This window comes from Abrus precatorius, unplaced genomic scaffold (genome assembly GCF_003935025.1).
Source record: "Abrus precatorius isolate BTA unplaced genomic scaffold, Abrus_2018 Scaffold11, whole genome shotgun sequence".
Taxonomy (NCBI): domain Eukaryota; kingdom Viridiplantae; phylum Streptophyta; class Magnoliopsida; order Fabales; family Fabaceae; genus Abrus; species Abrus precatorius.
This window is the reverse complement of record NW_020874303.1, coordinates 5,435,751-5,452,006: the sequence shown is the minus strand read 5'-3', so window position 1 is coordinate 5,452,006 and position 16,256 is coordinate 5,435,751. Positions and strand designations below refer to the sequence as shown.

Genomic DNA, 16,256 nt, shown 5'->3' with positions numbered 1-16,256 from the left:
TTGTACTTGCTTTAAAATATAATACAAACGCACTAAAATTTGGAGGTGGGAAATCAATTCCTGAACTTCAGGTAAAGGTAATTGATTTGCCGAATTCGTACATTTGTTATTGTAAGTTCCTACATCACACATTAATTAGAGAAACCGGATTGTGACTTTTTTTTAGGTTGTTTAGTTGCCGATTGAACTGATGATCTTTTATCGTATTAAGATTTTGCGCAACCTTTTAAAATTACATGTAGCTTAAAAAATATAATTGTAAATATAAGTATACAGTTGAATGCAGTAGAAATGTATTAAGAAATTTGAAATTAATTTTAAAAAATAAGTATGAAAAGAAGGTTTTTACATATAATTCCAAAGGATTTTTTTTATTTTTTATGGTGTTCTGAATACCATTTGCCAGTCTTTTGAAATGAAATCCCCAGCCGCATTTTGTTATTATTTCTTAGTGTACTTGGTTAACAGTTGTGTCTAACATCTGGCTTGGGTAAACATTTTAGAACCTTTTATCAATTTTAAATACACATGTAATACGAGAATTTCAGATAATATATCCGACTATTTTGTTCACATCAGTTCTCCAATTTTTTAGTATAAACTCGATTTTATAAATCATTCACTTGCTAAACCAGCATGATCATCACACACTCCCTGTGAGAGTCCACCTTAACGGTCTGAATCTGTGCAATTCAATTCTATATTATAATATATATATATATATATATCAAATGAGATTTTCAGTTTTTGGATCCAGAGTGACTTTGAATCGTAGTCAAACTTTTGAAGTATACAATCGCGGGGTCAAAAGTACTGTAGGAAAAGTTGGCCAACAAGTGTTCTTGCATGAGCACAAATATGAAATCATGTTGAGAAATTGCCACATTGAACTTAGAGTTTGTATTTACCAAAGCTAGTGTCATCAGATACAGAACTGACATAACTTTTGTTCAATTGGTTGAGGAAACATAGCGTAGATGTCAAAGGTGAGTACAGATGGAAAGGAAAAAGAGTTGCTACCCTATGCAAGTTACCAAATCAATGAGATAACAATATACATGATTTACAATCTTTTCCCCTTGAATGTTACTATTTATACTCTGTTATTAACTGTCCCGAATCAGGTTAGTTGGCTCGCTCAAAACGTACTTGGGTAGCTCGTACTTTGCTCCTGCAAAACAAGTATTTGCACTAAGGATCACAAGAAGAAAACATTGATAGAGGTAAATATTCCAAGAAATGAGCATGCTACTCTGGCCCCATAATAACTAACATATGCAGCAATAGTACAAATTCTAGTCATTGGTTTCCATGAACTTAGTATTTCCAAGAATTTTGCTTCAGCAGTTTCATTATTAATATCACTTTACTCTTATTCTGTATATAACCTTAAAAAGCATGCCTGAAGTTTGTAATTGAATCTTGAGAGGCCCCAAATTTTGAGGTTAATTAATTTAGAACAAGAGGTAAAAGGAAAGTTTTAATTGAGAGCACATGTTTATGGGGTAGGGAAGCTTGGTGAGAAAGGTAATGGTGGGGCTACAGAGCTTTCTACAACAGTGTAATGTATTCCACCATACTCCATAATAAAGGGTGTAACGTGATTCGACTAAGCCTGGACCACAGTTTGATAATTAAGGAAAAAGTATGGTAGTGCTGCTGAAAGCCCACATGGTGGTTCATGGAAAAAATGTTCGTAAATGCTTTTATTTTAATCTCCAACTTCATAAACAGTATTATGATTTTAAAATCAAAGCAAATTTAATAAGTTTTCCCACTTGACCATAGTTAAATAATGTTACTGCTGATGTAAACCAAATTATATTGTATCCTGTAGATATATATATACACATATTGCTCCTATTTGTTTTGAAAATTTTGTTCAATATAGTAAATAATGTAATGGAACATGAAATAATTACCTCTTTCATCATAGCATACTGTCAAATCAGAACTCTGGACAATGACCCCAGCACTTTCCACAATTGCTTGTGCTAAAGCTAGATCAGCCTCAGCAGCAGCTCGAAGAGCATCCCAAATCTCTAACATGCAGAAAATCCGATATGCACTTCAATTAAACTTAATTAAAACAATTAAGATATGCAAAAGGCAAAAATGAAAAGTAGCACAATGATTCACAACAACATACCTTATAAACCTATATGATCTGAACTTTCTTTTTGGGGCAAGTTTAATGTGTTATATTATCTTATTGTCAAATTTGTTAAACATAATATCACTCTTGGGCTTGCCATTTTATTATTTATGAGAGCGCTTTGCTTTTTGACAATTTTCTACAATTAAATGCAATGGCTAATAGCCTGTTTGCACAAGATTATTTTTTACTATAAATGTGAAATTTGGCCTCTTGAGACACCTTGATCTATAAAGGAAATCAAGTGTTCCTTCTTGTTTCCGTGCTTAGGGAAGCCAAATTTCACTTTTGTGATGACATAAGTCTGAACCTATTTCATTCTTTCCGAACACAATGATCAGTCTTGCAATTGACTATTAAAAAAGAACCTCGATCCCATTCTCTTTCCTTGGGGCTAAGTGTTAATTCTATGATGGATTCTTTGAGCAATTATACCCAAGCATCAAATCAATCAATCATCATAGTCAATTTGAATTAATATACTTTCATTCCCGTGGTTCTTGGCCCAGTTTTCTATATATGAAACAAGACAGATAAAATTGTGTTACATATCCCATATATGCATGAGTTGCTAGCAAATAAACAGGACTCCCACAAAAGCACAACATTTTCAAAATTTTACTTGATGTAAATTTACCATCCTTCCTTCGAAAATTAGCTTTAAACATTAATGTAAATTTCACTCTTAGCATGGAGAATATCATCATCATCTGACTCTAGATACTTAAGGAAAACTAAGCATATTGCAGTATAAAGAATCAGAATACCAACTTAGAACAACCATTCTGTATGAGGCATCACGTTTAATAAATGCAAGAATAGATAAAACCTTTTGCTACAGTCCTAAAAGGATGATCAATCTGATATCACAACTTACATTTTCTCTTGCTCTATCCATACATTGCCAAGAAAATAAATGATGCCAAAAAATTTATTAAAAAAAATCAGCCATAAAGAAATTATTGAAAACTTTTTCTAATCCAACATGAAAGACTGGATATTTATCAAACTACAAAGATAAGTCACAGTCACAATAATCTCAGTCAGCCATCCACTCCCTTCAAGTTAAAATGTCATGTCCAACTCTTTTTTCAGATAAACAATCATCAATCAAATTGCCACAGTCCTCACACCATCATTTGAATTAATTATAACACAGACTCCCTAACTAAATTGTCTAGAGCCCCTAAGAAAAAGTCTTTGATAATGCACATTTTCACAAATTTCTTGTTAAATAAAATACTAACACATTTCAAAATCAGCTTTTTACGCAACCTCTGAATCAAATATGAACTAATGGAATTACTAGTTTAGGTTGGGATTCTATACAATCACCAAAGGTTATTGTCTCAATTTACATCTTCAATAATTACCAATTCTATTGTACAACATCCTGGTGGTAAGATAGAGGCGTCTTAAGAAATGGCCATCCTAGAAGAGATTGAAGCAAAACAACAAGCTAAGGATAATTAATTTAAATCAGTCAGAAAGGTAATAAAAAAAGTAATAGGAGCAATGCAGCAAACTATGGGACGTGAACTGATTCATATAAAAGCAATCATTTCCACCAAAACCTCTCATTATCTAAGTCAATTAATCTGCAATATGCCTTGAAAGGCTCAAAGTATGGTCATTTATCAGATGTGATGATACCTTTCCGACCACCATAGTGAGGAGCTGTATCCCAAAACTCATCCCGCAATTGTATCAGCTGAGTCTTTGTTATGGGCTGAGGATGCTTCCAAGGCTTAGGCTTTCGGATCTTTTTTACTGTCCCTGTTAATTTTCAATTTAATATTGTGTAAATGGCAACTGAAAATAAACTTCAATCTAAAACTTGAGCATTGTCATCTGGAACAAGCCACAAGAAAAAAAGTGACATAATGATGATGATAATAATAATAACAATATCCAAAACATTCTATACCATGTGAAAGGAAACAAATCAATGGAAGTGACATGCTGCAGCATACATATCCTATCATGGGTTAAAATTTGAATCAACATCATTCATTCTGAAAAAAAAACCTTTTTCCCTTTCACAACATTATATCAACAGGTAACAGATACCAAAATAGACAAATTTGAGGTAAGATTAACAAAAATGGCTCCTGCTAGTTGTAATGCTCCACCATGAATGTATCAGTGCATACATGCATCAATGCAGATCATAAGAAGAAAGACATGTTGGCCTTAGAAACGAAATGGCATATTCAAAAAAATGTTGCTACATCTTATTTCCAAGATAAACAAAACTGCAAGGCACATTCTCAGTATCACACACACAAACAAAAGAAGGGGAAACACATCATAGAGATAACTGGTAATATGTGAGCTTGAACTAACAATATATGATTTCTTTTACAGGATGGAACTTATTTTTACTAGTATTTGCACCGCTATCTTCACTTGTTACAGATCACATAGGTACACGTTCAGGTTAGACGAAAGGGGGAAATAAAAGATTAAGCTTTAGCGTAAGTCAGGATACTCAGGACACAGGTAGCATTATCATTTACCAATGGCATCAATTATCAATTAGAAGTTAATTTCATAAATATACATACATAAATTTCACTTTCTTCGGTTTCTAAAATAAACAAAGCTGTTTATAGACTTCGCACATTCAAATTTACACCAAATTACTGTAATTCAACCAAAATCTGAAAGATCCAAACTAAAACTGATAGTAGGAGGGTCCCAGCCAATAGTTTTCAATCTCAAAGGTACTAAACTAATTGAAAATTTATTTAACCTTTCCAGTTCGCACATCACAGGAATCAAGAGCAACCAATTTACATCCTCAATTCAATCACTAAAAACTAACCAAAAGTTACCCCATTAGAGACTAAATTTTCAAAATCAACAAAGAAGAGAGACATACCAAGCAAATCACTTGAACCTAAAGACAAATCTCAGCATCATGTGAAGTTTAAAACTTTGGCAGACCATCTTAACTAATATCCAAAGACAGCTATTAGCAACAATCAAACAGATTAAAAGAAGAAAAATTGCTTAGAAAAGCAAACACAAAAATAAAAGACCCTTAATGGTTCAAAGGGTAGGATTTTCATTGCTCAATACAAAATGTAGTAAAATATACAAAAACCAAATAACAGATTTGTTTTCCTTATGCAAGTTATTTCTTCCCCCATCAAAAAACACTATTTCTAGTTAACGTAGTTCTCACAAATATCAGCACCCCATCAAACAAAAGAACAGATTTTGAACCCAACCCAATATCAAATATGCACCAAAATCGAAAGCAAAGAAGAGGTTGGAGAGAAATCACACCATCAGGCTTGGATTGTGAGGATCCAGCACAACCCATTGCGGAAAAATGAGAACTTGGTTGGCAGAGAGAGAAGGGAAGATAAAGGAATGAACTTCACTGAGATGGCAAGTCAATGACGTAGGTTTGGCACATTAACCACTCAGTGGGTAATGCTAATGCTAATACTAATGCTAATGGGTACAGTCTACAATGTTATGTGGCCTTGTGTGGGGAGAAACTCTTCATACCGCCACCCTTTTCTATTCTTTTTTTTTTTTAGATAACATCTTAGTTTTATTATTTTAATTTCAATTCATGTAAAAAAAAGTTAAAATCATAGTTGATATTTGATATAATTATTTTTTTTATTTTATGATTATTTTTATATTAAAATATCTTCTTTAAAATAAATAAGTATAAATATATTGTATGATTATTTTAAAAGTTAATAAAATTTACAAATTTAAAAAAATATATAATAATTTAATGATAAAATTTAATCTAATAAATAAGATTAAATAAAAATATAAAATAAATTTTAAAATATTATAAAAAAATTCAAAATTTAAATTATTATTGAGTTAAAAAATAAGTCTTTTGAAATGAAAATTTATAAAATAAAAAAATAATTATTTATCTATCTTTAATTTAAATTTAAATATTTCATAAATATTATTATATTCAACAGTAAATAAAATTTAATTTTCTTACTTTGCAGTTCGCTTCACTTTTTAAGGAATAAAATAAAAAAATGTATTTAATATAAAAAAATTACTTAATATGATAAAAAAATCAAATCAAATTTTCAATTATTCATTTTTAAAAAAATTCTGAAAACATGTTTATTTAAGGATTTATATTTATAAATTATATAAAGACATCAATTATTTTTATTTTTTTTAAAACTTTGTTAAATGTGAGTATTTTAAACTTAATTTCTAAAACTGATGGGAATAAAAGTAATTGTCTCATAAATATTACATGATTTTTTTATGAAAGAAAGATGTAAAAAAAAGTTATATAAACAATAATTTTAGATAAAATTTAAACAAAAATAAATATTTAAAATTATATTGAACTTTTTATATTTTTCTTTTTCGAACGTAACAATTAAAGAGACGTGGCTCTGTTTAGCCAATTTTAGATGCCTCTCACGGGTGAGGCTGCCTCTTTGGTCGGGAAAATACCGTCCGTTCTTTATCCGCAAATAATTTTTATTAGTAATATTTTATTTATTTATATTTTTAAAAACACTATTTTGTATAATTTAATTCTCATTTTAAAAAAAATTTATTCTAGAGAATTAATTAATTGTGAAAATGTTAAAATATGCAATTTAGTTCATAATATAATACTTTTACTTATATAATGAAAATTGATTAAAATATACATAAGTTAATACATTTCAAAATTAAATTATATAAAACAAAAATTATAAAGACTCAAAATGAATAAATGAATGAAGTAGGAATGCAGTCTATTTTGAAAATATTAATCTCAATTGAGGTAAAAGTTAATTAAAAGTTATTCTTACCTTGCAACTCAAAAAGTCTAATTAAAATGGACCTTTTAAACAGTTTGAAAAATGTGATTCCTAATCATATTTATGTATAAAAAAAGTCTATTAAAAAATATGAAATTTATTTTATCGTTTTTTACACTTAAAAAGGGTGTATTCTTTTAATTTCAGATGAAAAACTAATTAACGAGAAAGTGATGCTATGATTCAAAGCAAAACATTAGGTACCAATTTTTTATTTTTATTTTATTTTGCTAAAGAAAGGTGTAAATTAAATATAAGAAAACAGAGTGATATTGGGTGCAACACGTTATGATGTGAAGATGGCATATGTACATTGGTTAGTGACAGAGGCTACGTAGCATTAATTTATGAAAAAAGTATTATTTTAGACATTAACTTTGCTGCCGCTTTTCTTTTCATTCTCTTTTTGATACATTTTTTTAATTAATTAAAATATACAAAAATAAGTAAGTTTTATTTTAATTAATATTTTTAGAATTTTTAATAAATAATAAAGAGTGCGTTGAAAAAGCATTTATCTTCTTTTTCTGGGTGTAAAAATATTTTATATTTTGATTAAAGGGAAAATCAGTAGATGATTGATTGTCAGAAAGAAAGAATCATAATAGCTCAATAATATGCGTCACTCAGAACAAATATAGAAAACAACACAGAAACATGTAAAGTGGTTGTTGGCTGTCAATGTTCCATACACTATGGTTTCTGTCATCTTTTTTTTATTCTAAGGATGCCAAGTTTCCAAATTATGTGATAATAAATTAGAAAAACCATACCAAATATGTAATGCTTAACACAAACTTTTTGAAATAAGATTTATGTACATTCAATAGTAAATAAGATTAATTAAATAAAAAGTAAGCCTTTTATATATATATATATATATATATATATAGAAAAATCTAAAATTTTTTATAAAAATCTAACGTACATCTAATAATTAGTGAAGTAATAAATTATAACATAAAATATTTAAATTAAATATAAAATTTTTTAGACTTACATTAATATAAAAAAATCTTTTCTCTTTAAAAATATTATAAATATTAAATAATCTTTCTAATAATTTAATACACTTACTAATAAGGCTAACAAAATATTGAATTAAGTATATTAAATATTATTAATATTTTAAAACAAAAGTCATAAAAGTATGGATATATTAAAACTATTTCTCTATTTATTAACTGTTCAACAAACCATAAATAAATTTATATGCTTTGAACTATCACAAACTTGTTTAGAAGAGATAATTTTAAAGATTATACTTTAATCGATAGAAAAAAGCTATTAATATTAGCATTTAACTAAAGAAATAAATTTTTTCATGATAAACAAAATTTTGAAAACTATACGTAAAAACTTAATTTTTTTCAGTTATTTTTGTTTTCACGTTTATCTCCTTTTTAATATTTTAGTATAAAATGATTAATTATTTAAGACAATCCAAACAAAATAATTTTTCCTAAAATTTTTTTTAGACTTCCTAAAATTATTTTTCACTCAGTATATCTAAACATAAACATAAAAATTCTTCACATAATTGATTATAACAATAATTATTTAATATCTCTAATTCACATTTATATTATAAATAAAATTTATCGTTGAATTAGGATATTTATAAGAGTTTTTTTTTCATTACGTAATGTAACTTTTCTTATTTTGTACATTTAAATTTATTTTTTATTTTCAATATTTTAAAAGAATAATATTTATATTTATTTTCAATTTTATTTAATTTAAATTCAAATATCGACTTAATATGTCTAATTAAATATATCATTTCTTTAAGATAAACTATGTTTTAAGATTATCACAATCTTAATTGAATTTTTTAAACTTGTGGCACATCATAATAGCAACGATTATATATCTTGATTAAAATAACTTATTTCAATAATTTTTTATTTTATTTTAATTCATTCTTGTATATTATAATAAAGTACTAATTAATTAATAATAATAATAATAATAATAATAATAATAATTTATTATTGTTATTTTAATTTATTTTTGTGTAAATCTATTTTATTTTAAAAACACATATAATACAAAAAAAACTGATTAATTAATAAAATAATTCAATCTAATCACACACTGCTTTTAAAATGATTGGTATTTGAGAAATGAGAATTGAGCATGTTACTATTATAAGTTTATTAATATTTAATCTTGGAATAGGTTCCAAGTAAGATATCCATCATCATAAATAAAAGTTGGGATATAGGCAAGATGCTCGTGCTGGTGGATAACTCGACCTAACCTTTAAAAGAGAAAGAGAATGATTTAAACAAAAGACAATGAACTGTGACAAATACATACTAACAAAGAAATCACCACAACAACCACTCACTATTTATACAACTTTTTCTAGCAACTATTCATGTATCACGTTCTTTTTTATTTCATGCATCAAAAGGTTCAAGTAACCATCACTTGATATCTAGAGAAACCACTCTCAAGTAAAAAATCTAGTTATGCATTAAATTCAAGTGTTTCATTTATATGAACCCATATGTTTAGTTTGTTTTAGAATTTATTTCTTAATTGACCAAGAGCTTAATTGCTTGCTTTTCCCTGAAGAATTCATTCTTGCACAATCAAAAATAAATCATGGCCGGGTAAATCCATTTGTAGACTGCTCTCATTTGATTTTAAAATTTTATAACATTCGGTATTACTCTAAAATTAAAGTGGTGTTTATTTTTATAATTAAAAATATTTAATAAAACTAAATAATTTCTTTCCTATTTCTTCATCACCAGTCCATTTTCACATTGGATTAATGACAACTGCTTGTATATTTTCTGCCAGCTTCATAATGCTTGTTGATTCATGATAGTACTACTCAGAAACAGTATTATACAAATTGTGCATTCATTACTTTTTTCTTTTTTGCTTTCAACAAGAATCTTGCAATTGAAAATAAATGAGCTAGGCATATTATTTATTCGAATATCCAACAGATAAGCAACAAATTGTTTTGGCAGATGGTTAAAGTGCATACATTAATCGGAAGACAACATAACCCCATTTTTAATAGAAATGAAGATGAATTGGTTGATGCAAATACCAAACAGGAAATGTAATTTGAATCATCTTCAATGTTCTGGCTTCTGACTTCTGACTTCTGACTCCCGAGTGTTTGATGGTTCAACTAAAAGATAAAGATAGAATTCAGGAAATGACTTGGAAAGAAACAAGTAGTTAAGAAGAGAGAGCAATCTCCTTGAAACTGAACAACTTTGTATGAGGGGATGCTAATTTTATCACATATATTTCAGCACATGGGTCAACATTAATCCTCCCACCTCTGCATGGTTCTCTAAGCAGAGAATATTTGGTTATAATACAGCTTCAGCTTCAAGTACATACAAACATCAAACAGATGTAGGTGCACATATTCAATATATAATGGAGAACAGAATACTAGTGAAAATAAATCATGCAAAACTTATTACTGAGAGTTGAATCTAAAGGACTCCTCGGATGCATACTTAGTCCTCATACTGTAATGATCAAACTTTGGATTCTTATGATCAGCAGCCCTTGTCTCAACCGGTTTAGCCTCGGCTCCAAAAATAACTTCTCCACTCTTTTCTCGTTGTCTATGTCTTGGCCTTTCTTTCTGGCTTTTAGATTTAGTGTATGGAGGAATCTCAGTAGATCCATAGAATTCAGCATACTCGGGTCGTTTTAAACGGTGCTTACTTGACATGGAGGGGTCCTTGAAACTGCTTGACTTTATCTTAGGGGGCTTCATTTCTGAATATTTTTCAGTTGTGCTTGGAGTATGGACCTGTGGTATCTGCCTATTTTCAGTAAGAGGAATAGGAGCATTTTTCCTATTGACCAATGGAGGCTGCACTTCATCTTCAGGCATCAAAAGACGATCTTTCAGTGGTGTTAGGCCTCTCTTGGAATTGCCAGATCTGAAATGCGATGGTATGAATTGAGTGAATGCACTCGCCAATGCTTCAAGGGAAAGTTTAGAAAGATCAACAACAAGCTGCCCAAAAGATGGCCATCCAGGCTCTTCTTTACTGCTCTCTAGGATTGGCATGTGTTTCTCATTGCTTGCTTGCACTTTGAACTCTCTTTCTGATGGTTGCTGCAGCATTTGTATAGTCTAATTAGCCAATCAGCAAGAATGAAAGACTTTCACAAAATAAACAGCATCACATAACAACTAAAATATACATACTTAGGCCAAATGAAAAATAGGATGTTATAGCAAAAAGATGACAGCGAAAATAGGTTAGCATTTTTTTATAATTATCTATGAAAATAGGAAAAAGAAAAAAACAAAATGTTTTCTCAAACCAAACAAACTCTTAAATGAGGGGCTGTTATACGCTATTATAAGTAGGGGTTATTTTTGTAAATTCAGTTGTGTAGAGTAAGGGTTATTTTTGTAAATTCTGTTGTGTTGTAAATTCTGATGTGTGGATAAGCTATATATAGCTGATCACAACAGAAATTGAGGTCATTCAATAACAAAAAACTTTCTGCACTATTATTCTCTTGTAATTCAAACTAAATCAATAAAGTGTTACGGGTTCCATTCCAATTCCTGGAATCCCTATTATCCAACCTCTTCGTTTTTCTAGATTCCTAGAACTGCTATATCAGGGGCTGAACTGAAATCCTCCGTTTTTTCTCCCGCAACCTCAGATCAGAAGTAAAAGACAATAAAGAAGAAAGAAAGGAGAGAAAATATCCCACTTTTTAAAAACAAAATAAGCAGTAAATTTTAGGTTTTGATTTCAACAGAAATCCGTGCAGTTTCAAATAATTCTACTCATGTTCTGACTCGTCAATAGCAGAAGTGTCCAAGATAAAACAGAATAATATTTGGCAACAAGTAGCATATCCTATTGTAGCAAAACAAACATACTGCTTTTGAGAAGAAAGAGGATCCAAACCCCTGCTGAAGCATACATGTAGCATATCCTACCAGAACAGCACCAACAACAGTAAGGATATCTGCAGAAAAACCAACAGAGTGGATAAATTCAGAAGTTAATAAGAGATACAGAGAATCTACAAGACTTACTATAGATGCAATCATACAATCACTGTTTTCACATTTACATATTCCTCAATTTTGCACTTCTCAGCTAAATCAGCAAATTCACATTTTCCAGTAACATCAGCACGTGAAGACATTTTATGTACGACACACATTCAGAGAACAATCTTTTGATAAAGAATAAATAAGATCCACCAAGAACATAGTGAAATTAAGTATGTCTAACTGTATTCATGGACCATGGCCAAGGGAGTTTAGGTCTGAGCAAACACGTCAGTTAGATGAACTAATTCCAAGTGTAGCGCAGCAGATGTTCTCTCAAATTTGAAGATGGGATCATACCAGATAAAGCTACCATTTCATATCAAGGACCTAATAGACAATTAAGCTACCCTTCCCAGCTTAACTAAACACACCACAAGGGACCCAAGTAAATCATCTTAGCAGCAACTCTCCAGCATATGATGTTCATAGTCGTCAACAAAAATTAACATACAGTATTTTTCTCCTTCCTTTCTTTATAACTCATTGGATGCCTTTAATCCTTTCTATTCCTTTATTTCTGTTTACAAGAGATATTCAACTTTAAAACCATGACTTCAAAATCAGATTCATCTGCTGCAAAGGCTAGAAATTTCTGTTCTTCAGACTTCAGTGAAGCATAAAGCATCCAAAACTTTCTTGTCTTGTTGTCATCACATGCTTGGAAGGTAAAGGAAAATGCAGCAGAGAATTATCAGCTCATATCAACAAATATTATTATACAAATGATAAAACATATCAAACATAAGCCTACAGCAACTTCTGAAGCAGATGGTGATGGCAAAATATGACGACAACATGACTGGGTCAGCCCCCTTTGTTGGTGGCTGAATGAGATTAACTAGGGTTTCAGTGCTATGGCGGCTGAACAACTTGAACTAGAGAGTTCTAACACTAACTAGAATCAGAAGGTTTTATTGATTGATTTACGTGAGTAAACTATACAATATTTATACACAAGATAACATCATCAAACCCTAGAGTTTAGGGATTAAAATCACCAAAGGAAAGAATAAAGTAGCTAAGGAAAGTAGGCAATCTAGTAAATAATACAAGGATATTTACAGAATCGGAATGATATAAACTACAATCAGCAAGTAGATAAGAATATAAACCTGTACTGGAAATTGAACTAGACTGATAATCACAGTCCTCTTGGTCAAGATAGATTTGCCGAAGAGCAGCATTTCCCCTATCAATAACCAACAAGGAACATGTAGGCCGAACATATACCACATCAAAATCATTTGAGAACTTAGCATCCTCACTAGGCCCATCCCTGTAGCCTGCAACAGGTGACTTTCCTCCAGCAATGGTTGTCACACCTAAACAACACTCACAAAGATCAGTAACAACATCCTTTTTCACCATTCTCACCGACAATTCTCCCAATACATTAGTATCTCATCTGTCAACAACTGCACAAAACAGGAATCACATGTTCAATGTATGGAAAGGAATTACTGATCCTGTAATATGCATACAGGACATGCACATAACGACTGGCTGTAGTTTTTGAATGAATGGGATTGACCATTATCTCATGCCAAACAGCTCTAACATGTTTCCAGTAAAAAGAATTCTTGAAGTGCATCTCAGGGTACTAGTAACACTTCAATAGAACTCCTATTAGTACATTAATGTTTAAATTCCATTCCAATGTTGTCAGGTACCAATACACCATGTTAGTCAAAACTACATCTTGAATTCTTGTAAGTTGTAACTAAATTCTCACATACCAGCATCTCCAATCTTTCTGATGGCCAGATTATGAGTATCAGCAACATATACATTCCCTTTATCATCCATGGTTATGCCTTGGGGATGATTGAAACGAGCGTCACTTGGCTTTCCATCCACATGGCCAGTGTAGCCCTGAAATGACCCAGCAACCAATCTTCCTCTACTATCTGCAGGTAACATAGATAGATAGCAGAAGGAATTAGAAGTACATGTTAGCGCAACGAATGAAGATTTAATCATCCTATTTTTCATTTAATCCAAATTCTTTTTAACAAGTCATATAACTTTCAATTCAAAAGAATTATGAAAAAAATAGGGACATCCTGTCAAAATTTCCATATCCTAACAAAACAAACTTGTTAATAACAAATTAACAATTATAAGAACTCAAGAGGATAAGAGCAACCATACATTGGGACAAAGGCGGAGTGATTCGAACAATGTTGCTATTACTTGCATCAACAGCAAAGAGTTCACCATCTTCTTCAGAGACACGGATTCTGTAAGGGATGACCCCAATCTCGTTTCCTTCTACAACAGTCTCAACCACATAACCATTCTCGAATTGAAGAACATTCCCGTCTGAAAGCAAAGAAACAACACTCAACAAATCACACACACACAAGACTAAAAAGCTCTCAGTACAACAGAAGATCAGCAACCTGAGTGTGGCGTCTTGGAGGTAGACCTTGTCCATTTGATGAGCGAAGAGAGATGCTTAATCAACGGCCCTGATTCATCAACATTGTTTAATTAAAGTAACAAAAAGAAAAAAAGGAAATAGCCACTAAAAAACTACCCAGTTAGGTATTGAGCAGCATTAAGCAAAAAGATTGAGAATTAAGCATGCCCATTACAAAAAAAAAAAAACTGAAAAATTGAAGTTGTTGAAGAAATGGGGGAGCGAGTTTTGCTTACCTGCAGGAGCAGCGTGAGGTTGAGAGTGGAGAGAGAAAGTGGGGGCTAGTGCAATGAGAACGTATAAGAATAGAAGATGGTTTCTCATAGCTATTTTGGGAATGATCTAAGAAAGGGGAAAGACAAAAATGAACGAAAAGTAATTGGGTAGGTGTTTAATCTGAGTTTGAGAAGAAGAGTGAAGGGAATGGCGGTGAAAGCAAACAAGTGGGTTCTTCTTCTACTACTTGAGCTTGTTGGCTTACACTCACAACACCGCCACTCTCTTACAGTGGAATGAATGTAAAGTGGTTTTGATATTTTAATAGTTGTTTTTTGCATTTACGCGGAAAGTGAGTTTTTCGAGGACCGGGGGGAAGCAAAGCAAGGCGATGATGCAATGAAAGTGAAATGCTTTTACTTCCATGCTCACCTTTCATTCTTTCTTTTCCTTTTAGAAATTAAAGAAAAAATGTCACTCTAATTTCAATTCTATATACCCTGCTAATATTTTCTAACACACTCAATATTATTATTCATTATAATTTAATAAAATTAAAAAATATAATAAAAACAATTATTTTAAAAAAATTGAATCTACATCATTTTTATACTTTTTAATAAATTATAATTAATAATTAGATATATTATAAAAAGTGTGTTATTGCCATTAATTTTTAAGTCTTATCAACAATAAGCTACTCCTAATGAATTATTAGTTCACAGAGGTGTATTTTTTATTTTATTTTATGCAATTCTCTTTCAACTGCATAAAACTAATACGGAAGCCTATTTTAACATCAAGTTTAAGTTGTAAAAATAAACTTGCGTTAAAATTCAAAATTGTAGAGCAGAGCAAACTAAAAAATGACCGTAGTGACCTAAGAGACAGTGAATTTCAAGAATGGAATGTAGAGATGATGATTGTTTTAGATTTTAGTATATATATATTTAAGTATGTTTTTCATTTCTTTATTTATTTTTGAACTTGGTCTTCAACAACATTAAAAATATCTTTATTGAGCTCACTCATGACTAAAGCAAAGAAGCTAACAAAGCTTGTTCAAGTTAATAGATAGTTGGATCTCTTAAGCATATTGAGAAGGGTTACATTTTTTTACCATAGATGAAAATTGTTTTGCTAAAAGATTGTATCAACTTAAGTAGTATTTTTGTCTCGAAAATAAATAGTTTTTAGCTAGTGAATGAAAGTCTAATAAGCTTTTGGGTCCCATCACCTTTGAGTTTAATAAACTTTTTGAACTGCCCCCAATGCTAGGCATTAAAAAATAAAAATAGATTCATTCCATTTTGGGATCGGATCCTTTGCAGTGTTGGCAGGAACTACAGGGAGCGCAGTGCATTTTTACTTAAGCGAAATTTAATGAAACGTGATTTTGGCTTAAACCAAAAAATTTAACTTAAGCAAATTTAGTTAAAAAGTGAATTTTTGCTTAAGTTAAAAAATTCTCTTAAGCCAAAATTGCGAAAAATTTTAAAACTTTATCTTCTTCCTTTTTAAACTACATAAAAGTTGAGAAATATTTGTGCAAAATCATGTGGTCAAACT

At 30.4% G+C, this 16,256-nt stretch overlaps 2 protein-coding genes across 3 annotated transcripts; both read right to left on the bottom strand.

Moving 5' to 3' along the window:
* Nucleotides 1-923: 923 nt before the first annotated feature.
* On the bottom strand, nucleotides 924-5,619 carry LOC113855373 (ubiquitin domain-containing protein 1-like). The gene is made up of 4 exons (XM_027486996.1): nucleotides 5,450-5,619; nucleotides 3,809-3,931; nucleotides 1,923-2,042; nucleotides 924-1,171 (listed from the first exon to the last, which is right to left on the bottom strand). Exons 1-4 carry the CDS (start codon nucleotides 5,484-5,486, stop codon nucleotides 1,107-1,109), a joined length of 345 nt encoding a protein of 114 aa, XP_027342797.1. The 5' UTR covers nucleotides 5,487-5,619; the 3' UTR covers nucleotides 924-1,106.
* Nucleotides 5,620-9,894: 4,275 nt separating this feature from the next.
* On the bottom strand, nucleotides 9,895-15,122 carry LOC113855079. 2 transcript variants are annotated; one of them, XM_027486541.1, is made up of 7 exons: nucleotides 14,708-15,122; nucleotides 14,452-14,520; nucleotides 14,201-14,371; nucleotides 13,786-13,956; nucleotides 13,162-13,371; nucleotides 11,870-11,958; nucleotides 9,895-11,083 (listed from the first exon to the last, which is right to left on the bottom strand). In XM_027486541.1, the coding sequence occupies exons 1-7, from the start codon at nucleotides 14,793-14,795 to the stop codon at nucleotides 10,430-10,432; spliced, it is 1,452 nt and encodes a 483-aa protein (XP_027342342.1). In that variant the 5' UTR covers nucleotides 14,796-15,122; the 3' UTR covers nucleotides 9,895-10,429. The 2 variants fall into 2 exon arrangements, with proteins under 2 accessions (XP_027342342.1, XP_027342343.1); XM_027486542.1 differs by having other exon boundaries at nucleotides 10,100-11,101; nucleotides 14,708-15,042.
* Nucleotides 15,123-16,256: the final 1,134 nt, after the last annotated feature.